The 25,437-nt window shown below is 39.8% G+C and overlaps 1 protein-coding gene across 2 annotated transcripts in view; it reads left to right on the top strand.

Annotated features, from left to right (window-relative positions):
• Map3k3 (mitogen-activated protein kinase kinase kinase 3) overlaps nt 1-25,437 on the top strand; it is a 70,555-nt gene that overhangs the window by 16,929 nt on the left and 28,189 nt on the right. The window contains exons 3-5 of one of the 2 annotated variants that reach the window (XM_051179086.1): nt 8,217-8,257; nt 13,745-13,844; nt 20,153-20,266. In XM_051179086.1, coding sequence (XP_051035043.1) covers nt 8,217-8,257; nt 13,745-13,844; nt 20,153-20,266 — 255 coding nt within the window. Of the gene's footprint in view, nt 1-8,216; nt 8,258-13,744; nt 13,845-14,174; nt 14,202-20,152; nt 20,267-25,437 lie in introns of those variants that run through there. The other variant, XM_051179091.1, reaches the window with a different exon arrangement.

Consider the following 25,437-nt stretch of genomic DNA (forward strand, 5'->3'; position numbering starts at 1 on the left):
TGAGTATTTTACCTGAATGTATGTCTGTGGACCACATGCATACCTAGAAGTACATGGGTGTCAGAGTTGAACAACACAAAGTTAAAGATAAAGGTAATCAAGTATTTTGGCTGGTGAGGAAAATGGTTCATTCAAGGGTGCAATGGTGTTAGGTGAGGCAAGTAGCCCTTCAGTTTGAGAATGACAATATCAAGTTGAGATTGGCACAGCAAGAGAAGCCAAAACTTCTGAGCTCATTGACAGAATTGTTTGGGTCTGAGGCCTGGAAGAAATAGAAAATCTAATTTGAATATCTGCTTGGCAAGACTTTAGACATCCGATTCCCTAAGTAAACATGCTTGGTAACCAATTGAAAGAGAAAATAAATTTGAGTATAAATAAGCATTCTAAGTAATTATGGGAGTTCATGGGCAATGGGTTCTCAATTGTAAGCTATTTGTTAGGAGATATGTTTGTGATTTTTGCAATTTCCCTTCTGTATGTTAGGTTCCTAGACGTCAATATCATAGTTAAGGCTGGCTGAACATCTTGGATATATGACACATCCTAGGTATAGCTGGAGCCTGTGCATGGCTTAATAGTCCATGCTACACAACCTCTCTCTCTCTCCCTCTCTCTCCCTCCCTCCCTCCCTCTCTCTCTCTCCCTCCCTCCCTCCCTCCCTCTCTCTCTCTCTCTCTCTCTCCCTCCCTCCCTCCCTCTCTCTCTCTCTGCTTGTTTTTTGAGACGGGGTTTCTCTGTTGTAGCTTTGGAATATGTCCTGGCATTAACTCTGTAGACCAGGCTGGTCTCAAACTTACAGAGATCTACCTGCCTCTCCTTCCAGAGTTCTGGAATTAAAGGCATGTGCCACTACCACCTGACATACAGCAGCATCTCTTTAGCACTCAACAAGTCACAGTTCATTATTAATAGATGCTAGTTTTTCATGGAGCTGACAGCCTAGTGTAAAGTACACTGGCCCAGTAGTCACAGGATTGTTTGTTAATCACCTGTTGACACAGAGTTTTATGATAGCAGTTAACAATGTCAATATAAGCAATATTTGTATGGTTTGCAGAGCTCTTACACAAAGATTTGGAGTAGAGCCAAAAAAATAGACCTTTTGGTTTCTAGTCACAACAATTTTACCGAATGTAATTCAGATAACTTTTGTGAACCTATTTTTCCATTTGAAATAGACATATTTAATACTCACTGTTTCCACTTAAGATTTTTTTTGCAAGATCAGAGAATGTATTTTGCACATTATACAAATGTACAAATGTAAAGTTGTAATGATTTTATCATTTCTTTTGTATGCTAGCACTATGGATTTGAGCTTTGGGGAAAGTCAACTTCTAACCAGAACTATGCATGTTGTTGTGGAACTAAAAGTGTTAAGGTTTTGCTTCCTTTATTGGCTTGTCATTACTAATTAATGATCTTTTTGCAAACTTGTGAATCTAGCCCCATTTCTGATGAGCCCATTGGAGAAAGAAACATAATCTTTATTTCCACGAATTTCTGTTTCTTAAATCTTACTACTCTCTCTGCTTGCATAAATTCCAAGGTCAGGATCTGATTCTTCAGATGCCCTCTAGATGTCCACTAGTGGGTACTTCTGCGTAGGAAAGCTGTTTTCTTTGCTGCAGGCACAAGCAGGGTCTTGGTTAGAAGTTCCAGCTGCAGAGAGTTCTAGGAGAGCTTATCCTTACCAGGCCAGAGATTGAGCCTGTAACAAACCCTCTCTTCACTCTTCAGAACTCCTTTCTTTTTCAGAGATTGTTGATAAAGCAAGGATGTTCTTCTAAGCAGCTTGAAAAATTAGATACATGTAACCTAGAATTGCTTCTTACAGCTAGTTTATAATCATCTCTTCCATTAATCCTTGTGACTTCCCTGAGTCATTTATAAATAAAAAATTACTATCGTTTCCATTTTCTTTTAGTTTAATTTATTTGCTATCTTTAGCAAAAAGATTCCAGTTCCAAATGTTTATGGAGCCACCAAAAATATATAGGAAATAGGCAGTCAGATATGTTTGCCTTTCAGGACAGCCAGGGCTATGTGGTAAGACCCTGTCAAACAAAAAAAACAGCAAATATAGGTAGAAGGAGCAGTGTAGAATTAGAGAGAGGGTGTAAGATGATGACTGAGGGAGGCTTTTGCCAGATCAAATTAATTGACATTTACTTATAAATAAGCACTGAGGTTTTTTGATTCTTAGAGTCTTTTTGGATTTCATGTGCAGACTTGAAGTCAGTCATTGCTGCTTAAGTTTGATATTATTGTTGGTTATTCATGTTGTCCTTACTTTGACTTTGAGTCAACTTGAGGCTTATACTGTCAGTTCTCCTGATCATAGCTTTCACTAGTTAACTTTCTCTTTAACACTTAACTTTGGTGGACAGGGGACTTTATTTGCCTAAATCTGAATGGTATTTTATTATTGCTTTTGAGGGTTGCTTTTTGGTTTGTGTCTTCGTTACAGTTTTGGGAAATAGAGTCTCGTGGTAAAGGCATTTAAGGAGAGAATAAGGGGAAAGAAAGGCCTCAGGGATTTTTGTATATGTAGATGTGAGGACACTACTACTTGGTTACTTTTTATTTCTTGGATGTTTTTAATTTTTATTTTATATGTCTGCTTGTTTTGATTACATCTATTCATGCCACTTGCATGCCTGGTGCCAAAAGCTATCAGGAAAGGGCGTCAGGTCCCTGTATTTGGAGCTGGAAGATTGTGAGGTGCCATATGGATATTGGGAAGTGAGCCATATCTCCAGACCCTTAAATTATTTTAAAATGTTTATTTATGTGCAGAAGAGGCTGTCAGATCCTCTGGAATTGGAGTTAATTGCAGTTGTGAGTTGCCCAACATGGACGCTGGGGACAGAACTCTAGCCTTCTTAAAGGGCAAAACATGCTCTTAACCACTAAACCATTTCTCTAACCCTCAGATTTGATGTAATGACACAGAAGGGCCATTTTGCTACAGGTAGCATGTGTGAAGCCTTGGGTTTGTTCCCTAGGAGAAAAACAAAACAAAAAAATACATTGAGAAGGGAGACTAGTTTAAGAGGGTAGTTGCTATAGACACATAGGCTGGGTTAAGAATGGGGGAAAAACTGAGAGTGGGCAGGTAGGGGTGTGTGTGTGTGTGCGTGCGTGGTGTGTGTGTGTGTGTGTTGTGTGTGTGTGTAAGAGTGTGTGTGTTGTGTGTGTGTGTGTGGTGTGTGTGTGTGGTGTGTGTGTTGTGTGTGTGTGTTGTGTGTGTGTGTGTGTGTGTGTGTTTTTTTTTTAGGCTTCCACTTCCCTATCTACAGTTTTGTAAATCCTAAAAATTATGCAAAACTAAAAAATTTCTAGGGTGTTTTTGTTTAAATTTTATTTATTTTTATGTGTTTTGCATGTCTGTGTATCTCTTCTGTGACTGGTACCTGATATAACTGGGATTATTATATGACAGTGAGTCACCCTATGGGTGCTGGGAATTAAACCCAGATCTTCTGGAAGAGCCTGTAGTGCTTTTAACCACTGAGCCATCTCTTCCGCCCCAGTTTTTTGTTTTTTTTGTGTAGAACTTCATTTGACAATAAAACAAACCTCATATTGTATTAAATAAACCTGGAATCTATGTGACTTGGTGTCTAGTATGAGGGGGAAGATAGCTGTCTCCATAATCTCTGTACCCATGTTGAGGGAGTCAGGCACTACTTTGAAACATGCAACTGCCAGAGTATAGAACTCAATTCTGTCCCCAACTGTTGATCAGAACTATACACAGCTAACTTAGGAAATAACTGCTGTGTATTCTGCCTTGGCTGTAGGTTGCTTCCCTAGCTTCTGCCCCCAGTAAGAGGGAAGCATCATGTGATAAACAGAATACACAGCATTCTATCTTTCTTTAAAAAAAAAAAAAGCTCTAAATATTCATTCCAGACAATTTGGTTTCAAGTATTTTATAACCATGTATTGAGAACTTGTATGTCAGGTTCTGTTATAATCTCATTGCTTCATTATATGATTTAGTTTTTTGGAAAGCCTATCCAGTAATTACTATCACTGTCTTACTTTAAAAATGAGAAAAATGATTCACAGAGAGGTTTAAGCGACAAGTGCGAAGAAGTCACATAGCCAGAAACTGAAGAACCAGTACTTAAAGAAGGTAGTTTGACTCCAGTGCTGACCTTTTTTAAAAAAGGTTTTTATGTGTGTATGTGTAATATGTGCATACCTGGTGCCTAAGGAGGTCAGAAGAGAGCATCAGATCCCCTGGAATTGGAATTACAAATAGTATATGGGTATTAGGAACCAAACCCCATCTTCTGCAAGAGCAACAGGTCCCCCCCCCTTTTTTAATTTAAATTTCAAACAAGCTTGTTTAACATGTCAATTCCAGTTCCCAAACCCCCCCTTCCTCCCTGTTCCCCCCACCAACCCCCATCCCGTCCCCTTTCTGCTCCGCCCCTGGGAGGGTGAGGCCTTCCTTCCATGGGGAATCTTCAAAGTCTGTCATATCATTTGGAGCAGGGCCCAGGTCCTCCCCCATGTGTCTAGGCTGAGGGAGTATCCCTTAATGTGGAATGGGCTCCCAAAGTAACAGGTACTCTTAACCTCCAACATCTCAGCCCCCAACATCATCATCATTATTATTTTGGTTTTTAATTTAATTTTTTTATTTGTTTTTTGAAACTATGTAACCCTGACTGGCCTGGAACTGTGCAGACCAGGCTGACCTTGAACTCATAGAGATCCATCTGCCTCTACTTCCTGGGTGCTGGGACTAAAAGTGGCTGCTGTTTCTTCTACTTCTTCTAATTAATAGATACCGAGACTGTGTGCCTGTGTCTCTGTGTCTTTACACCTGCCGAGGTGGATGTCTTAGGGAATTGGTTCTCTCCCAGGGATGTGAGTCCCAGGGATTGCACTGAGTTCCTCAGACTTTGCAACAAGTGTCCCCAATGCTACATTCTTACATTTCTATCTACTTCAAATACATATCAGTCAGATGAAGGTTGGGGTGGCTCTAGATATAAGAATACTGTGTGTAGAGGTTGACTGAAGAGAAGATATATTGAGAGGAGCTTAAAGCCAGAAGTCCAAAGCATGGGTGGTCACATGTTGGGGGAGGGGTAGGAGAGGTGGTAAAGGAGGAACCATCAAAGCGGAAGTGGTTAAAGTGCTGTCGAGTTCTCTACGCTAGAAACAAGTCATAGAAGTCAGAAGAGATTGGGCTGTGAGTTGAAATGCTTCAGAGAATGTGAAGGAGTTGAACATAGTTATCTTTATCTGAACTTTCCTTTTTGTGGCTTATTACAACCAGCCTGACAGAAGAAACTCAGATTTGGAATTTGGCCGGCCTGGGCATACAATGATACACATGGTAGCCTGCATCCTTTTTTAGAATGGCTATCATGGCATCAAAAAAGTCATGTTTTTATATACTGTTTTAAAAGTCATTGGCTTGGTTATACTTCAGTAGTGGTGTTTGGGATTTGGAGTAAAAGTTCAATTCCCTTCTGCACAAATTTAACATAGAGCTGTGCTTGAGTTATGGCTCACTCTGGAATACATTAGTTCCTTCAGTCCTGTAATGGTTCTTGTAGGTATATCTAAATACAGTGTTGTCTTAATTGAAGAATGAGTAATTTTACTATGCTTTAAGCCATGATTTCAAGAAATTTTAATTGCATTTTATTTAGTTTATTCTGTGTGTGTATGTGTGCCAAGTTATATATGCTAAGATCAGAGGGCAACTTTTGAGAATTGGTTCTTTTCCTTCTATGTTGGTCCTAGGATTGTTCTCAGGTTTAGCAGCAGGCACTTTTACCATCTGAGCCATCTCACTGGTCCTTGAATCATCTCTCTGGCTCTGATACTCTTTTATTCTAATTTAGTGATTTTTAAGGTATGGTCTGGAGACCTGTAGGACACTTCTTTGGGCCTTTGAAAGACACTGGGAGTATATGGAGTTAAAACTGTTTTCATAAATAATACTTAATGTTAGCTGAGTGGTGGTGGTGCACGCCTTTAATCTCAGCACTCGTGAGGCAGAAGCAGATGGATCTCTGTAAATTTGAGGTCAGCCTGGTCTACAAAGCAAGTTCCAGGACAGGCTCCAAAACTACAGAGAAACCCTGTCTCGAAAAACAAACAAAATCCTGTGGTGTTATGTCCTTTTCACCTTGTCCTCTTTAGGATATACAGTGGAATTTTCCAGGGGCTTCATGATAAGAGTTATTACAATAGATTGAAAGCAGAAACAGGCATGAAAATCATGCTGTCTTAGGCCACACATTAAAGAGATTTGCATTCAGTCACTATTTTTAAAATATTTTACTTTAAAAGTCTAAACATATAATGTTAATTTTTAGGGTACATATTAGAACCAATATTCCATTTTAAGGATTGGAAAGGAATTCTAGCCTCGTAATTCCTGAGAAAAGGAAGCCCTTTATGCACACTTCCTTATAAACTCCCTCCCTTTTGTGCTGTTTGTTTCACTTTTGTTGTTCCTCATCTTTAGATGCCTAAAGCCCTCTTCTAAGCCACTTTTAAGTCTTTGTCAGTATAACTTTCACTAACTGATTGTGAACTGTTTCCTTCATCTGTTATATACCGATTTCCTGGCTATTTATTTAAAAAACTCTGTGCCTGTCTTCTTTGGTATCTGTTTTCTTTTCCGACCATTTTAAAACTTCCTTAAGATGTTTGTAACTAGCTGGAATTATAGGGCCCACACAACTGTACCCAGCTTACTTCTTATTTCTGACATTTCTTAAATTTGTTCATCCATTTAACAATGTTGCTAACCACACATACAATATGCTATTCCTTTGCTTGGCATGGGGATACAAAAACTAGATAATTAATCCTTGTCCTTTCAGAATTTATAGGCTACCTGGGATGGTCACTTTGGATCAAGTAGGAACAATAAAATAAGGCTATTTGTGTAGCTTCCTACTTTATCCCAACCGGAGTAACTAAGGGAGGATTGTGGGAAATCACTGATAGCTGTAATAACAGCAGCAGCTGTAGAGCAAAAAACATTCATTGCTTGTCCACCTCATGTCAGATATTTTCCTAATATCATTTCAGTGCCCAGCCTCCAAACACCCTCATTCATGTGCACATATCACATATAAATATACATACAAAGTCATATTTTAAGACCTGTTAAAAAAGTGAAGATCAGTGTTTTTCTAATGGAATGTCACTGGGTATATCAACCACACTCCTCATGCCAAGGAGTAGTTGACCAACACAAAATGAACTTTTTATGTGTGTGTGTGAACTTTTTGTTTCATTTTGGCATTTTTTGTTTGATTGTTTTACTGATTTTTTTGTTTTGTTTTGATTTTCATTTTTGTGTTTTTGTCAGTGTTCTATCATTGAGAAGAGACCAAGGCAACTCTTACTGGCAAAGCATTTGTTGAGCAGTAGTGGCTCACACCTTTAGTTCCAGTGCTTTGGAGGCAGAGGAAGATCTCTGAATACAAGGTTAACCTGGTCTACAGAGTGAGCTCTAGGACTGCTGGGCAACATAGAGAAATCCTGTCTCAAAAAACAAACCAAAAAAAAAAAAAAAAAAAAAAAAAAGAGGAGGAGGAGGAAGAGCAGAAAGCGTTGAGTTGGGGTCTTGCTTACAATTTCAGATAGTCCATGATCATCATGGCTGGAAGCAGACAGGCAGTAGCTGAAAGCTACATCCTCCCCTTAGGCAGCAGGCAGAGAGGAAGAGGCAACAGAGTAGGCCTGGCATGGTCTTTTGAAACTCAAAGCCCACCCTCAGTGACACGGCTCTTTCCAACAAGGCCACCTTGTCTAATCTTCCCCAAACAGTTCTGCTAAGAACCAAGCATGTACGCGAGTCTATATGGAGGCCATTCTGGGTTCAACCACCACAGTGATTCTGTTTGTCTGTCTGTCTGTTCCTTTTTGAAAGAATGAGAAAAAATACAAGGTTGGGTGGGGAGGTTCTAGGAGGAGTTGGGGGAGGGGAAACAAAATATACTGTATGAAAATTTTTTGAAAGAAAAAGTGGGGAGGATGGAGAGATTAAAGCAGAATTTTCAAGTTTGAAGAAAAGAATGGTCTTTCTCAGCAGAGAAACTGGAACAGGAGCCATTAGGTGTTTAATTAATGGTATTGTTTACATAATGCCTAAAGGATTATCCATGGCTTACTGGAAACTTAAGAGAACTCTCTAACCTATCTGTTATTCCCTTTGACAGAGTGACGTCAGAATCAAGTTTGAACACAATGGGGAGAGACGGTAAGTTGCCTTCTGATGAATAGTTTTGTTAATGTATGCTGAAGTCCTGAGAAAGCACTGAGCTCAGAAAGCTACCTCTAGTAATAAGACCTTTTCTTTTTTATTAACTTTTTTATTAATATTTTAGTTGTAATTATCTTGTGAAAAGCCAACTTGGAAATTCTCAGTGGAGAAAAATGTGACTTCACTTAATTTCTCTGCTCCTCATGGAGAATTTAGGAATCTGTGTTGTGGATATGCCTCTATGCACCTAAATGTTTTTATTTTTCAGTGTTGTCATACGTATATACCCCTTTTGCTTCTCTCTCTCACACTTCTTTCTTTCTCCTTTTCTTTATTTCCTTAGTTACTTTTTCTATTACTGTGATAAAACACCAGGATGGAATCAACTTGTAAAAGAAAGTTTAATTGGGCTTACAGTTTCGGAAAGTTAGAATTCATGATAGGGAAGTAAAGGCATGGTAATAGCAACAGCTGCTGGTGGAGAGAGGTAAGGAGAAGTGGTGGGGATCGTTTGAAACCTCAAAGTCTCCCCTACTCCCAGTGACACAGCTTGTCCAGCAAGTCCATACTTGCTAATCTTTCCCATTCAATTTCACCAATGGGGATCCATTGGAGTCTATAGGGAGGGACATTCTCATTGAAACCACCGCAGAGGAGTAAGCAGCAGCCCTACAAGAAGATTACAGAGCCCTACTATAGGTGCCTACAATACCTTACTCCTTTTCTTTATTCTGTGAGTTTTCTGCAGCTGATGCATTTCAGCCTGCTTTAAAGCCAGCTCCAAAGGAAATGTATAGTTGCTGTTGTCCCTCAAAAAGACCCATTGTCAGAAGCATACAAGGTTGAAAGAGTTTCCGGGTCAAAGTGCTGTGGAAACAATAGTCTGCAGAGCTAGGATCCCTGAGTTTTAAGGCTAGTCTAACCTGGAGGAGGGGAGAGCTGTAGCATGAATTCTCCTTGGTCTTAATAATAAAACCTCAGAGTCAGATATTAGAGGGGGAAAGCTGAAAAGATCAGAGAAGCAAAGCAGCCAGCCACTAGCTCTTACCTCTACCTCAGACCAAAAAGGATTCTGTCCTCAGATTCCCTCCTCAGATTGCTTCCTCAGACTGACTGCTTCAGACTAATTGCTGCTCAGACTGCCCTGAGCGCCTGTCTTCTCCTGCCTTATATTCCTCTCTCTGTCCAGCCATATCCCTTCCTGTCTCCACCTCCTTAGTGTTGGGATTAAAGGTGTGTTACCCCAAGTGCTGGGATCACCTTTGTGTGAACTGTTTCTCTTTTAGACTGGATCAATTTTGTGTAGCCCAGGGTGGCCTTGAACTAACAGAGATCCCTCTGCCTTTCTCCAGAGTGCTGGGATTAAACTAGTGTGGATGCTAGGATTAAAGGTATGTGCCACCACTGCCTGGCCTCTATGGCTAACTAGTGTGGCTAGCTTTGCACTCTGATCTTCATGCAAGCTTTATTTGTTAGATCATAAACAAAATATCACTACAGAGCCCTGTCCCCCAATTCTGTACCCTGCCAGAAGCAAGGAAGTTAAATTCCACTTCATCGTTGGTGCTTTTTATTTTCTGACCTGACTGTATTTTTGAGGGATGACCAAACTTGGGGCACCAGAGACTTTTCAGAGGTAGATATGGAATCAAAAGCTCAGTTTTGGAGTTTAATTATGCAGTTATGGTCTCTGAATTCCCTGTTCCCAAAGTGGTGTGTGTGCAGTTTCCATGAGGAGACAGTGAACTGTGAAAGTGTATGTGTTTGATTTCAGAGAAGCTGCCGGTTGGAAACCACAAGTATTTAAGGTAGTCAGACAGGAATAGCCTTCTGAAGCCCTGAGCCACAGAATGCTGTGATCAAGGTTTTGAAAAATCTACATTTTTAAAAAATGGAGTTGTTTTCAGGAACCATGGCATTTCACTGTTTGTGAAGTCAAATGAGGACTTGAGAGAATTACTACCAAACAGCCAAACTTAAGCTGTGCCAGGCATTTCTAGTTATTTGTATTTCATCTCTTATAGTTTTGTAAAGAGGGTCATTATGGACTTTCTTTAGTTTTTATAGGGAAGTAGTATTTTTCCTTCTTTTATTATTATTTTTTTGATCTTACGTGTGTCAGTGTTTTGCCTGCATGTATGTCTGTGCATCACCTATATACTTGGTGCCTGAGAAGGCCAAAAGAGGGTATTGTATCCTCTTGAACTGGAGCGAGGATGTTTAGCTACCATGTGGGTGCTGGGAATCAACCTCCAGGTCCTCTAGAAGAATAGCCAGTGCTCTAACTATTGAACCATCTCTCTAGCCCAGTATCTTTATAAATGTAGGCACTTGTAGAATTGGAATTTACAGGAAAAGTGAAAGAATTAGTGACTCATCCCATTTGTCTAGGTATTTACTTCCATGGGTAGACTGCCATTTTAGAAGAGGAAAACTGTTTCCTTCTAAAATCCATAGCAGTAAGACAAATGGCCTCAAGTCTATTAGCCAGTGTGATGGCAGCAGCCTAGTTCTTACTGACTCTGGAAACTCATGGTTTCTGATCATGAGCAGATTTTCAAGTAGTTGAGGATGATTGACTGTCTCATAGCCAGGCTGATACAGAAGAACTTCTCTCTGAGCTTGATTCCTTTCCAGAACTGTTGGAAGAATAGCTCCCTCATAATGAAGCTAGAGAGATGAAGAGCACTGCCTGTTCTTCCAGAGGATCTGGAGTTTGATTCCCAGCACCCACAGAGTAGCTAACATCCTAGCTCCAGTTCCAGGGGATCCAGTGCCCTCTCCTGGTCTCCTCAGGCACCATGTACACATTGATAATGCAGAGGTGTTTATGAAAATGTTGGTCCCTTTTGGACTTTTGCTAAGACCCTAATAAAAGGAATGTTGTTTACCTTTAAGCATTAATGGAGAATGTTTCTCTCCAAAGGTTACAGGTAGTACCGCCATCTAGATAATCCAGATATACAGTACCTAGCAGTACTACTGTTTGGGAGAATTGATTTGAGAAAGAGAAAAAAAAATTACAAGGATTATTATAGTATAGATACATTTCCTAGTGGAGACAATTGAAACAGCAATATAATTTCCAAAGAACAGTTTATGATTACATTAATATCCTATCAGAATTGTTCAACAGAACTTACAGCTATCATGAAAATATTCTGTATCTGCATTATCTATTATAGTACCTAATAGTTAAATGTGATATGTGGCTGATGAGACTGAGAAACCCAATTTTTTTTTGTTTTTGTTTTTGTTTTTGTGATTGTTTGTTTGTTTGTTTTTTGAGACGAGGTCTTTCTAGCTATCCTGGAGACCAGGCTGGCCTCAAACTCAGCGAAATTCACCTGTTCTTGCCTCTCAAGTTCTGAGATTAATGGCATGTACCACCTTGCCCATCAAGGAGCCAGTTTTGAACATATTTTAATTTTAAATTTTAGTGGTCACATGTGACTGACTAATGGCTACCATATTGAATATTAATTCTAGATAAGGAAGGCCTTTTATGCTGCTTATTGATTTGAGTCTACCTAGCATAGAAGAACATTAAAGAAATTATCTGGTTAGATTTTATCAAAACCTACTGAATTAGAGCCTTCCCTTTTGTGAGTTTTGCTTTTCTTGATTATACCCCTTCCCACTCTGCAGACACATTTAATATGTGAAAATTGTTTTGGTCAGCTTGGAAGACGGTAAGAAGCATAGAGGCTATGGTTGAGTGTCTACTCTACTACTAGTCTGACTTGCCCTACCTGGGCATAATGAGAATGCACTAGCCATTCATAGCGATCTCTGTACATTGTCTTAGCTTTTACTTCTTTCTACTTTCCTATTGGTTTTTGTTTGTTTTCTCTCCTTTTCTTTATCTTCCTGGGTTTTGTTTGGTTGGTTCTTGTTTTTTAGTTTTTTTGTTGTTGCATTTTGTCTGTCCATTCTCTCCCCCCATCCCTTGATTCAGAACATCTTATTTGTAGCTGAAGCTGGCCTTGAACTCTTGGGATATCTCACTTCAGCTTCCTGAATGCTGGGATTACAGATGTGAGCCATCATATTGGGCTTTACCTTTTTCTTACTGATTTTTTTCTTTTCCTCCCTTTTTCCCTCCCTCTCTTTTTCTTTCTTTCAAGGGAATGGGAGTTGACACAAGATCTATCTCACTGTATAACTCAGGCAGCCATTGACTAGCTTTGTATCCCAGGCCAGCCTAAGACTTGAAATCCTCCTGCATCAGCCTTCTTTTTTTTTTTTTTTCTTTAATTATTTTTATTTTATGTGAATTAATGTTTTGTCTGTATGTGTCTGTATGAGGGTGTCAGAACCCCTGGAACTGGAGTTAGAGACAGTTGTGAGCTGCCATGTGGGTGCTGAGAATTGAACCCAGGTTCTCTGGAAGAGCAGCCAGTACTCTTAACTGCTGATCCCTCTCCAGTTCCTGCCTCAGCCTCTTAAATGCTGATAGGCTTGTGCCACCAATCCCAGCTTTAATTTTTTAAGTTAAATTTATTTCGTTTTACTTTACCTGTATGAGTGTTTTGCCTGCATGTATGTCTGAATAGCACCTGCGTGCCTGATGACCCTAGAGGCCAGAAGACCATGTCAAACTACTAGAACTGAAGTTACAGACCTTTGTGAGCCATAATGTGGGTGGGCATTAAAAGTCAAACCTGGTTCTTCTGGAAGAGTATGTAGTGCTCTTAACTACAGAATCATTTCTCTAGCCCTATGCCTTCTATATTTTCTTAAATTTATTTTTTTTAGCCAATCCCAGCTTTTATAGACTTTCTTCATTTTTGTGGTTTAATTTCATTGATGGTTTTATTTTGTCATTAGTTTTCTGTTGTTTTGGGTTTGGGTTTGTTTGTTTGTTTGAGATAAGGCCTCACCACCATTCAGTCCTGGCTGGCCCCTTATTCTGTTTGTAGACCAGACTGCTCTCTAATTTCCAGAGATCTGCCTGCTACTGCCTTCCAGATGCTGGGATTAAAAGTATGTACTACCATTTTGGACAGGAGTTTAAATTTTTGTTATCAGGGCAAATGCTCTATCACTTAGCTTTATCCTCAGTCCAAGAAGACACATTTGACAGCAAAATTACTCTCTGTGTTTATTTGAATGTGAATGCACCCCGTTGGCTTATGTATTTGAGCTTTTGATTTCTGGTTGGACTGTTCAGGAAGAATCAGGAAGCGTGGGTTGGAGGAGGTGTGCCACTGGGAGTGGGTTTGGGGGGTTTCAGGAACTCAGGGCAAGCCCAGTCTCTCTCTGCTGCTTGTGGATGAGAGATAAATGCTCTCAGCTACTGTCCCATCACCATGCCTGCCTGCCTGCCCCACTACCATGGGAGTCATGGACTCACTCTCTGAAACTGTAAGCAAGCCTCCAATTAAGTTGTTTGGTTATGGTGTCTTTTCTCAGCAATAGAAAAGTAACTAAGACACTTTCTAAATTTTAAATATGTTAACCAACATTCTTGCTCTCTTTTAGAATTATAGCGTTTAGCCGGCCTGTGAGATTCGAAGATGTGGAACACAAGGTGACAACCGTATTCGGGCAACCCCTTGATTTACATTATATGAATAATGAGGTGAGAAAGAGGAATGGGGAGAGGCCAAAGGGACAGCCATATGTGCCTTTTTCACTTCTTGCCTGAAAATTTTTCAGTTTGTTTCTTTAATATAATCTGCAGATTTTCTGTTTCTGGAGCTTCTTTATTAACTGCAACAAATGGGATTTTTATTATGTAGTTACTTGTATTCTCCTTATTTAGTAACATCTTATCCCATCGTGGGAGAAGATACGGTACCAGAGCCAAGGCTTTGTTTGTAATAGGTTTTTGCTGTTGTTGTTTTCCTCAGCACAGTCTTAACAAAAGTGGAAATTTCAGCAGGAGCTGGGAAGGTGTAAAGAACTGTGGGATAGGTCATCTATTATGTTCATAAAGGTTAGGGTCTTCTCTCAGAGTTTAATTCTAATTGTAGCTTGTTTTAAAAGTTAACACCTAATCCATTGATTAACTATTTATTCCATTCCTTTCCTCAATAGTCTTTATTTGTTCCTGCTTCAAATTTCACCTAGGAAGGAATTCTTTTGAATATTACTTTATTCTTCTAGCTCTTAATAAAGGTTGCAGTTGGTTTAGGCTAACAGTTTCTATTATTCTGAAAGGCAGTGCATTTATGCTTATGTAATGGAAAGCATTATGGAAAAATGTTGGGGACAGTTGACTTGAGTCTGCCATGCAAATAAATGCTTTACCACTGAACCACATCCATAACCCTCTTACTGTGTAGTTTTATATTTGGTAAAATAGAAATTTTCTGTATAGTTTAGTCTCTAAATTGGTGGTTGCTGAGATGTATATGTATGTATGTTAAAGGATTTCTTTGTTTTGTTTTTGCTTTTAAGACAGTCTGAATATAAAGCCAAAGCTATCTTTGAATCATGATCTTCCTGCTTCAGCCTCCTGTGTGCTGGGATTACAGGTGTGTACTCACACCTGGCCTTGGGTGCTGAAGGTTTTGGGTGTTTTAGACAAGATTTTGTTAAGTAGCACATGCTGATCTTAAAATTGTGGTCTTTTTGCTTTTGCCTCTTCAGTACTGGCATTACAAGTAACATGCACCACTATACCCAGTGATCTTTAGGGTTTTTTTAGGGTAAATTTTTGAAACATGGTGAATTTGGTAAGTAAATCACTAACTATAGTTTATAAAAAATACAGATGCAAATATTTTAAGGCACATGAACTAAGACATTTTCCATCTAGGATATGAATCTCCTTGAAAAGGAGACTGAGTCTCATTACATGAGAGATTGGGTTTCATATTGCCATGAGCTCATCAGCACCAAAGAAACAAAGGACTCTGTAGATGATGTGGTACTTTTTTCTTCTTCCCGTTATTTTTCCATTAAGAATTAAAGGTTGTGCTGGGCAGCGGTGGTGAATGCCTTTTAATCCCAGCACTAGAGAGGAGAGACAGGCAGATCTCTTGAGTTCGAAGGCCAGCCTGTTCTACAGAGGGAGTTCAGAACAGGGTCCAAAAGCTACAGAGAAACCTGTCTCAAAACACCAAAAAAAAAAAAAAAAAAAAAAAAAAGACTCAAGGGTTGAGCCAGTCTGGTTTTGCATACCTTTAATCATAATACTCAGGAGGCAGAGGCAGGGAGATCTCTGTGAGTTCAAGGCCAGCCTGGTCTACAGAGTGAGTTCCAGGGCAGACCGGGCTACATAGAGAAACCTGTTTCAAAAAACTAAAAACAGAAATAACAAAAAGAATCAAAAGCTAGAGAGATGACTTGGTTGGCAAACTGCTTGCCCTGCAAGTATGAGATCCTGAGTTCAAATTCCCCATCACCCACATAAAAGGCCAGGTGCTAGACAGGCAGATTTAGGAGAATCCCTGGGGCTTGGTGGCCTGCCAGTCTATCGAAATCAGTGAGCTCAGGTTCGGTGAGAAACTGTCTCAAGAAAAAGGTGGGGAGCAACTGAGGAAGATTTTTACCATCCACTTCTACCTACACATTTATGTCCAAGTACACCCCACCACAAGATGCACATATACACAGGCATTCAAGAATTCCAGTTTACTTTCAAACCCTTTGCCCTTCCTTCTCTTGTTTTGAGTAGGGTTTCCTTATGCATTTCTGGCTGGTGTGGTATTTATTCTGCAAATCCTTCTGCTTCTGCTTCCCAGGTGTGCGAACATACCACCACCACCCCATTCTTGACAACCAAAAGGCCTACTCAAAATGTTATTATTTATTTATGTAAATATAAATTCTAAAGCTATATATCAAGAATTCCTATTAAATTACATTAGCACATGTTCATTAGATTTATTTAGGTCAGTGATCTGGAGTTGTTTTTTAAGACAGGATTTCTCTATGTAACAGTCCTGGCTGTCCTGTAACTCTCTCTGTAGACCAGGCTGGCCTCGAACTCAGAGATCAACCTACCTCTGCCTTCCTAGTTCTGGGATTAAAGGTGTGCATCACCACTGCCTGGCTGTGTTTTGTTAATTTTAAATACCTCAATTCTGCTGGGTGTGGTGACCTACACCTTTAAAATCAACACTCAGGAACAGAGGAGGAGGATCTCTGTGAGTTTGAGGGCAGCCTGATCTACATTGTGAACCCAAGGACAGCCAGTGATAAATAGATTAAACACCAAAACTAACCTTCAATTCCTTTCTTTTCTCCCTTATCAGGATTTGTGAATACCCAATAAGAACTTGATTATAGTTTAATATATATTTTTGTAATAATAGCTATTGAGATATAATTCAGTTATCTTAAAATTCAACCCACTAAAGTATCAGATTCATTGGGTTTATATTGAATTTATAGAGCTATACAGCCCAAACCACCAGCTAATTTCAAAAGCAATTCCATCTTTCTTAATTTATTTATTTATTTGGAGACAGGGTTTCTCTGTATCACTTTGGAGCCTGTCCTGGAACTAGCCCTGTAGACCAAACTGCCCTCGAACTCACAGAGACCTGCCTGGTCTGCCTCCCGAGTGCTGGGATTAAAGGCGTGTGCCACCAATGCCCAGCCAGTTTCATCTTCTAAAGACATACTTTAGACCCATTATGGGTCATTGCCCAGTCTTTTCTTTCCCCACATTTTAGTTACCACTTACCTAATTTCAGTATGTTTGGATTTGCTTATTTTGAATATTTAATGTAAGTAGAATCATACAATATAGAGTCTTTGTGTCTGACTTCTTCCACGAAGCCTGTGTTTTCATATTGTAGCATGCATCAGTACTTTATTATTCTTTGTGGCTGAATAATCAAAATTAAGTTATATGGATATATACCACTTTATTATTTCTGAGTTTTTTTTCAAGACAGGGTTTCTCTGTGTATCTCTGGCTGCCCTAGAAGTTGCTCTGTAGACCAGGTTGACCTTTAACTCAAAAGATCTGCCTGCCTCTGTTTCCCAAGTGCTGAGATTAAAGTCATGCATCACCATTGCCTGCCACTTTTTATGTATCCATCAAGTTGCTTTCAGTTTTTGGTGATTATGAACATTTGTGTATAAGGTTTTATATGAACATGTGTTTTCAGTTGTTAACATATACCTAGGAGTAGAATTGCTATGTACAACTTTTTAACTTCCCAAATTTTTGTGATGTTTATACCATTAAATAGTCCTACCAACAATGTATGAGAACTGAAATTGTTCCATCAACCTTACCATTTATTATTTCCTGCACCTTCTTTCTCCATTTTCTCAGTCTCTGCATGCCAGGGAAGCACTGTGTCTCTGAGCTACTACTATCCTGAGTGCTGGAATTACAGTGTGTGCCAACATATTCCATTTTCCCTTTCTGATAGCCCTTCTAGTAAAGCATGTGAAGTGCTGTGACATGTGGTTTTGATTGGCATTTCCCTAATGACTAGTGATGTTGAGCATCTTTTCTTATGCTTGTTGGCCATGTGTACATTGTCTTTGGACAATTACCTATTTAAGTCCTTTGCTTACTTTAAAAGTTGGGCCTTTTATTGTTGAATTGTAAGAGTTGTCTTATATGGTTTATGTACTAGACTCATACACTGGCAAAATTATCTTCAGTTTTTTTGGAAGTGATTTCTTTCTTTCCCTCACACCCAGACTGACTGACACTCTCTCTCTCTCTCTCTCTCTCTCTCTCTCTCTCTCTCTCTCTCTCTCTCTCTCTCTCATTCATCTGTCTATCTGTTTCTTTCTCCAATTTCATGGAGCTCAGGCTGACCTCAAACTTCTGATTTACCTGCCTCCACCTCCTTAGGTGTACATCCTTTGTGCCTACTTGATGGAGTTCTGGGCTTGAATGTAGTGCATTCTTAAATGCTAGGTAAGCACTACCAACTGAACTACATCCTAGTCCTGTTATTTGTTTCTCAGGAAGGAACTTTTCTGCAATATGATATGAATTATAAAACATTCTTCCATCCTATGAAAAGTTTTGAGGTTTATTTTAAATTTAGTACTGATTATTTGTTTATTCCCATTTGGAATTTAGAGTTCTTATCTCTTTAAGTTAAGACCCAAATAAGTTAATTGGGTTTTTGCTTCAGCTTTGTTTTTAGCATACACATATAAGTTCTGACATTTTCTAGGCAAAGCATACTTTTGCATCTTTAATGTTAAGTACTTGGGCTAGGGAGATGGCTCAGTGGGTAAAGCTCTTGATGTCCAAGTATGAAGACCTGAGTTCAAATCCAGAGAACACCTGCAAACACCAGGCAACATAGTATATGCCTCTGTCCCAGTGCTCCTGTAGTGAGATGAAGTCAGAGACAAGAAAATCTCTAGGTGCTCATAGTGGGTCGTCTATCTAGCTTATGCAGTGGCAAACAACAAAGAGATTGTTTGAAACCAGGTGGATTGGGAACACTGGGATCTGAGGTTGTCTTCTGACTTCCACAAATGCACTGTAGTATGTGTACACCCAAACTCTCAAGTGTGCATACACATATATCAAACACAGACCCGTCTTACTACTCACAATGTCCTCTGCATGTAACAGTAAGTGAGGGCTATCTGCATTCTCAAATATCTTCTCAGTAATTACTGAGGAGGTTGTTTTCCTGTCCTAGTCCTGGCTTTAACTTTATTATATAATATTAAGCACTGCTGTCTTAGGATTTCAGTTGCTGTGAAGAGACACCTTATAACTCTTATAAAGGAAAGCATTATGTACCCCAAGCAGGCTGTCCTAAAACTTGTAATTCTCATACCTCAACCTTTTGAGTACTGGCATAATAGGTGTGTGCCATTGTCTCTGGCTTAAGACTAAAACTTTAAAAATTGAATTGAGGGGCTAGAGAGTGCAGATTTGGTTCTCAGTACCACTTGGTGACTCATAACTATCCAGAATTCTAGTTTCAGGGAATCTAACACCTTCTCTTGACCTCCATAAGTACCAGACACACATGAAACACATCTATATCTATGCAGGCAAAACACGCATACATACTAAAAAATTAAATACATTCTTTAAAAAAAACCAAAGTCTTGAATCAAGGGACTATAGCAGTGGCTCAGCAGATAAGACTACTTGCTTTTGCAGAGAATTCAGGTTCAGTTTTCAGCACCCACATCAAGCAGCTCACAACTGCCTGTAACTCCACAGCTATTTGTAACTCCAGTTCCAGAGGATCCAATGTACTCTTCTGTGGTCTCCATAGGCACCTGCATGTATATGGTACATACACATATATACTCGGGCCCACATAAATGCATAAAATAAACTTAAAACAAAGAAGTCTGGCATGGTGATGCATGCCTTCAATTCCAGCACTCAAGAGGCAGAGGCAGAAAGATCTCTGTGAGTTCAAGGCCAGCTTGATCTACAAAGTGAGTTCCAAGACAGCCAGGACTACATAGAGAGACCCTGTCTAAATAAATAAATAGAATCATATATATAAACTGTATGATTTCATTTATATTAAAAGTTCAAAAAATACAAATCTGTAGAGATAGAAAATATGCTGGTGGCTGCCTGGCACTGGTAGTGGGAAGGGGGATAGACTATAACTGGGCATAAGAGATAAGTGATAACACCATTTTAAGACTGAAAAGAACTGATGGATGCACAGCTCTGTAAATCTATTTAGCACTGGTAGTGGGAAGGGGGATAGACTATAACTGGGCATAAGAGATAAGTGATAACACCATTTTAAGACTGAAAAGAACTGATGGATGCACAGCTCTGTAAATCTATTTAGGAATTACTGTACACCGAGAGGAAATAAACTTTATATTTTCAGCAGGATCTGTTAAGACCTTATAGGATCCAGTGAGATTGTTTTCCTGTAAACATATGTTTAGTTTTTGCAAACTAAAACATTAAGAAAGATTTGTATTTTGTATGATTTATTTTTCTGTGTTCTGTTGTTTTAGCTCTCCATCCTGTTGAAAAACCAAGATGATCTTGATAAAGCAATTGACATTTTGGATAGAAGCTCAAGCATGAAAAGCCTTAGAATACTACTGTTACCCCAAGACAGAAACCATGTAAGTATTTACTTGACAGGATTTTGTGTTTCTTAGCCACTGTCAAAATAAGAATATGACATTCAGTCCATCCCCATCAGTGACCATTTAATTTCACTGGGAGTCAGATTGTTAGAGTCAGTTACAGCAAAGATTATTTGACTAACAGCATTAACATTTCATGATAAAGGAGAACCCCCTCCCACACATATACACATAGTCCTTTGATTAGATTTTAATCTAAATAAGAGATATTTGTGCAGTGTTGGTTAGTTACAAGGATCGGCTATCAAGGATTTGAGATTTTTTGAACCCATCTCCACAACTCAGTGACCTTGCCTTGCCTTTGAGATACATTTGAGAAATATACTTTTACTTCTGTTCACTGGGAAAAATGGCTATAGGTTGGAGGGCTTCTTGCAGTTTGCCAGCTTAAAATGAGTGCTTTACCAAATGTCTGGGAATTACCTCTTAAACAGTTTTCTCTACTGAATGGTTCCTTGGAGTGTACATTTTGTGAGAATGCTTTCAATCTTGACCTGTTTGCCATCACTGAAAATGCATGTTCTGGAAGGTTTCTTAGTACTCTTTTTTTTTTTTTCTCCTTATACTTGAAGACTTTAGACAGAATAGTTATGAGAGAAGGATGAACATAACATACCAGATTAGTTTAGGTGGACTGGCCCTTACACTGCCGTTTTGTTTTGTTTTGTCTTGGTTTTTTTTTAGGTAGAGTCTCACTATGTAGCCCTGGCTGGCCTAGAACTCAAGAGACCTGCCTACCTCTGCCTCCTGAGTGATGGGATTAAAGGCACCAATTCACCAGGCTCCATTTATTTATTTTATATGTATGAGTGTTTTGGCTGCATGTATATATGTATGCCACATGCATACATATCTGGGAATATGTAAGTCAGAAGAGGACATGGATTCCTAGAACTGAAATAATGCGTAATTATGAGCTGCCTTATATGTGCTTGGAACTGAACCTGGATCCTTTGCAAGAACAGCAATTTCCTAGTCCCTCATATATATGAACTCAGGCTGTCTGGAACTCACTATGTATTGCAGCCTGGCCTTGAATTCAAAGATCCACCTTCTCTGTATCCTGAGTGCTGGGATTAAAAGCTAATCCTTTGTCTGGATATGTTTGTTGGGGAAATATCACAAAGTAGATATGTACCATTTCATTTATCTTTTCAAGTTACTTGCCTGTCGTTCCTTACTAGCCTATCAGGTAAGATGTAAATGACCTAAGGCAGCTAGGGATGTATCTTAGTGATACAACAGTTGCCTAGCATTTGGGAGGCCCTGGGTTTATAGTCAACACACGAATGAATCAGTCAACCAATCTAGCTTAGCATCTAGATTAGTCACTGATCTATTGCTGTGAAGAGATATCATGACCAAGGCAACTCTTATAAAAGAAAGCATTTAATTGGGAGCCTACTCACAGTTTCACAGATACGTTCATTATCATCATGGTGGGGAGCATGGCAGCAGGTAGGCAGGTAGGCATGGTGTTGGAGAAATAGCTGAGGGCTACACTTTGATCCACAGGCAACAGACCAGAGGAGTTGGGAGGATCAGAGAGGGAGCCACACATGGGCAGATGGAGGGACAAACAGACACTGGGCCTTACATGGGCTTTTAAAACCTCAACTCCCACCCCTAGGGACATACTTCCTCCAGCAAGGCCACACCACCTAACCTAACCCTCAAACAGTTGCACTTCCTGGTCACTAAGCACTCAAAGATAGGAGGAGCCTGTGGAGGCCACTCTCACTCACACCACACAATCACCAACTGCCCCTTGCTTTTAGCTTCCCAACCTCATCTTTGTCACCTCCTTTGCCATGCTCCCTCCTTGTCTGTAGCCAGTCCATCCTGTCTTCTGGTTTTTTAGCAACCAGTTTGATTTTACCTATTATAGTTTATCAGCGTTCTTGCTGTAACTGTTATTATTTCTTATTCCTTCCGTTTGGATGTGATTTTCATAATAGTTCACATTTTATTTACCAATTGCCTTCTCGCATATTTGTAAGGTATATCACAAAAGATTATAAGCTCCCTAAGAATAGGAGCTGTATCATTGTTTTGTGACACTTTCTACCCTTTCTCTAAATAATACGTGAGTGCTTTTTTAAAATATAGTTTATTTATGTAAATGAGTGCTCACTCCATTTGCATGTATGCCTGCATGACAGAAGAGGGCATCAGATTCCATCAGATGGTTGTGAGCCACTGTGTGCATGCTGGGAATTGAACTCAGGACCTCTGGAAGAGCAACCAGTGCTCTTAACTGCTGAACCATCTCTCCACCCCCTGAAGAGTACTTTTTAAACTCTTAGTTAGGGTTTCTATGACTGCAGTGAAATACCATGACCAAAACACAAGCTGGCTTACATTTCCATTTCACTGTTTAACATAGAAGGAAGTCAGGGCAGGAACTCAAACAGGGTGGGAACCTGGAGCAGGAGCTGATATAGAGGCCATGGAGGGATGCTGCTTACTTGTTTACTCCTCATGGCTTGCTCAGCCTGCCTGCTTTCCTCCTTTCTTTTTTTGTGTTTTGTTTTTGTTTTTCAAGACAAGGTTTCTCTGTAGCTTTGGAGGAAGCTATCCTGAAACTCTATCAGTAGATCAGATTGGCCTCGAACTCACAGAGATCCGCCTGCCTCTGCCTCCCTAGTGCTGGGATTAAAGGCATGTGCCATTACCACCCTGCACCTGCTTGCTTTCTTAAAGAGAACCCAGAACTACCAGTTCAGGGATAGCACCACCCATAATGGGCTGGGTAATTAAGAAAATGCCTTACAGCTGGATCTTATGGAAGCATTTTTTCAATTTGGGTTCCCTCCTTACAGATAACTCTAGTTTATGTCAGGTTGACATAAGATTAGCCAGAAAACCCCCTTCCTTATAAAAGAGGCTGGATTAGCAATTTAGATGAGTTATTGTCTGACCCCTGATCCCCTGAGAAGTTAAAGACAACTAGTCATTTACGTCTACATACTACAGGTGCCTATAATAAGACCGTGAGTATAGCTGTGGCACAGAATAGTTTAAAAGGTGACTGTCCATCTGAGCTCTTACACTCATGGTCCTGCATAGGGCAAATGCTACATAAATGTCTTAAGTCATGTAACCTGTGGGTCTCATCTTCTTTGGGAGTTGAAGGACTCTTTCACAGGGGTCACCTAAGACCTTCAGAAAATACAGATACTTAAATTATGATTCATAATAGTTGCAAAGTTACATTTGTGAACTAGCAACAAAAATAATTTTGTAGTTGGGGAGTCACTACCACATGAGGAACTGTATTAAAGGGTTGTCGCAGCATTGGGAAGATTGAGACCCACTGCTTTAAAGGTAAACATTTAAAAAAGCAAAGCTGGGGGGCTGGAGAGGTGGCTCAGCTGTTAAGAGCATTTGACTGATCTTCCACAGGTCCTGAGTTCAGTTCCCAGCAACCATATGGTGACTTACAACCATCTATAATAGGATCTGATTCCGTCTTCTGGTGAACCTGAAGACAGAGCACTCATATACATAAAATGCATGAATAATTTTTTTTTAAAAAAGCAAAGCTGTACATGGTCCTCATAACACACTTACTGGTTTATTTCTGTACATACCTCTTGAATTGCTAACTTATGTGTACATACTTGATGCAAATTTTTCAGTGCTATTCTTGGAAGTCTCTGAGTTATGCTTTTGCTTTATGTTATGAACATTGTTCCAGTATCTAATCTTCATAATTATAATTTTTAGTGATGCATAATTTCCTTGACAAGATATACCATAATTACATAACTAACTTTTGGTAGGGGTACTACTAAGAAATTTAAAGTATTTCTTTTAGCATTAACAAAGATTTACACTTAATAACAATGGAGGCCAGGTGTGGTGAAGCACTCCTTTAATCCCAGCACTTGGGAGGCAGAGGCAAGTGCTACCAGCACTGAGAAGCTGTCTCAAAAAGCCATATTAATGGAAAGAAATAAAGATGGGGTGACAAGTCACCTTACCATGGTAAAGGCTCTTGCCTTTAAGCCTGACAACCTGATTTTTTATATATACTTATCATTTTTTCTTATTTTACATATTGATCCCAGTTTCCTCTCCCTCCCTTCCATGCCCCCCCCCCACCACCACCACCACTACCCCACAGGGAGAGAGAGTGATGCCTTCCAGGAGGGATCATCAAAATCTGTCAAGTAATTTGGAGTAGGCCCTCCCCCCTGCCTCTAGGCTAAGGAGTATCCCTCCATGGGGAATGTGCTCCCAAAGTCCTTTCATGTACCTGGGATACATCCTGGTTCCACTGTCAGAGGTCCCTTAGGCTGCCCAGGCCTTCTAACTGAGACCCACGTTCAGGTGGTCTGAGTCAGTATAGTGCTGATTTCCCAGCTATCAGTCTGGGGGTCAATGAGTTCCCCCTTGTTCAGGTCAGCTGTCTCTTTGGGTTTCTGTAGCCTGGTATTGACCCCCCCTTTTTTTTTTTAAATCACTCTTCCCTCTCTGCAACTAGATTCTAGGAGTTCAGCTCAGTGTGTAGCTGTGGGTGTCTGCTTCTGTTTCTATCAGCTACTAGATGAGGGTTCTATGATGGCATATAAGGTAGTCATCGATCTCATTATAGGGAAAGGGCCTTTAAGGTAGCCTTTCCACTGTTGCTCACATTGTTAGTTGGGGTCATCCTTGTAGGTCTTTAGACATTTCTCTAGAGTCAGTTTTCTCTTCAAATCTATAATGGCTCCCTCTATTATGGTATCTCTCCCCTCCCCCTCGTCTATTTGTCTCCCGACTCAATCTTCCTGGTCCCACATGTTCTCTTCTCCTCCCCTTCTCTTTCTCCTAACTCCCTCTTCACTGCCCCCCTCCACTTCCAATAAGCTCAGGAGATCTTGTTCCTTTCCCCTTCTGTGAGGGACTTGCATGAATCTCTTAGGTTCCTCAACTCACTGCCCCCCCCCAATAATCTGATTTTTTTTTTTTTAATCCTGAGGATCCACATATGTGGAAAGAGAACCAGTTCCTAAAAGTTGTCTCCACATACATGCCATGACATGTATGCACCCTTGCATATACACACAAAATAAAATTAAAAAGAAAATTAGAAAGGCCATCACAAAATAAAATAAAATTAGAAAAGCCGTCCAAGACAATATGATGACTCTTTCTCCATT

The sequence above is a fragment of the Phodopus roborovskii genome, unplaced genomic scaffold, assembly GCF_943737965.1.
Source record: "Phodopus roborovskii unplaced genomic scaffold, PHOROB, whole genome shotgun sequence".
NCBI lineage: Eukaryota > Metazoa > Chordata > Mammalia > Rodentia > Cricetidae > Phodopus > Phodopus roborovskii.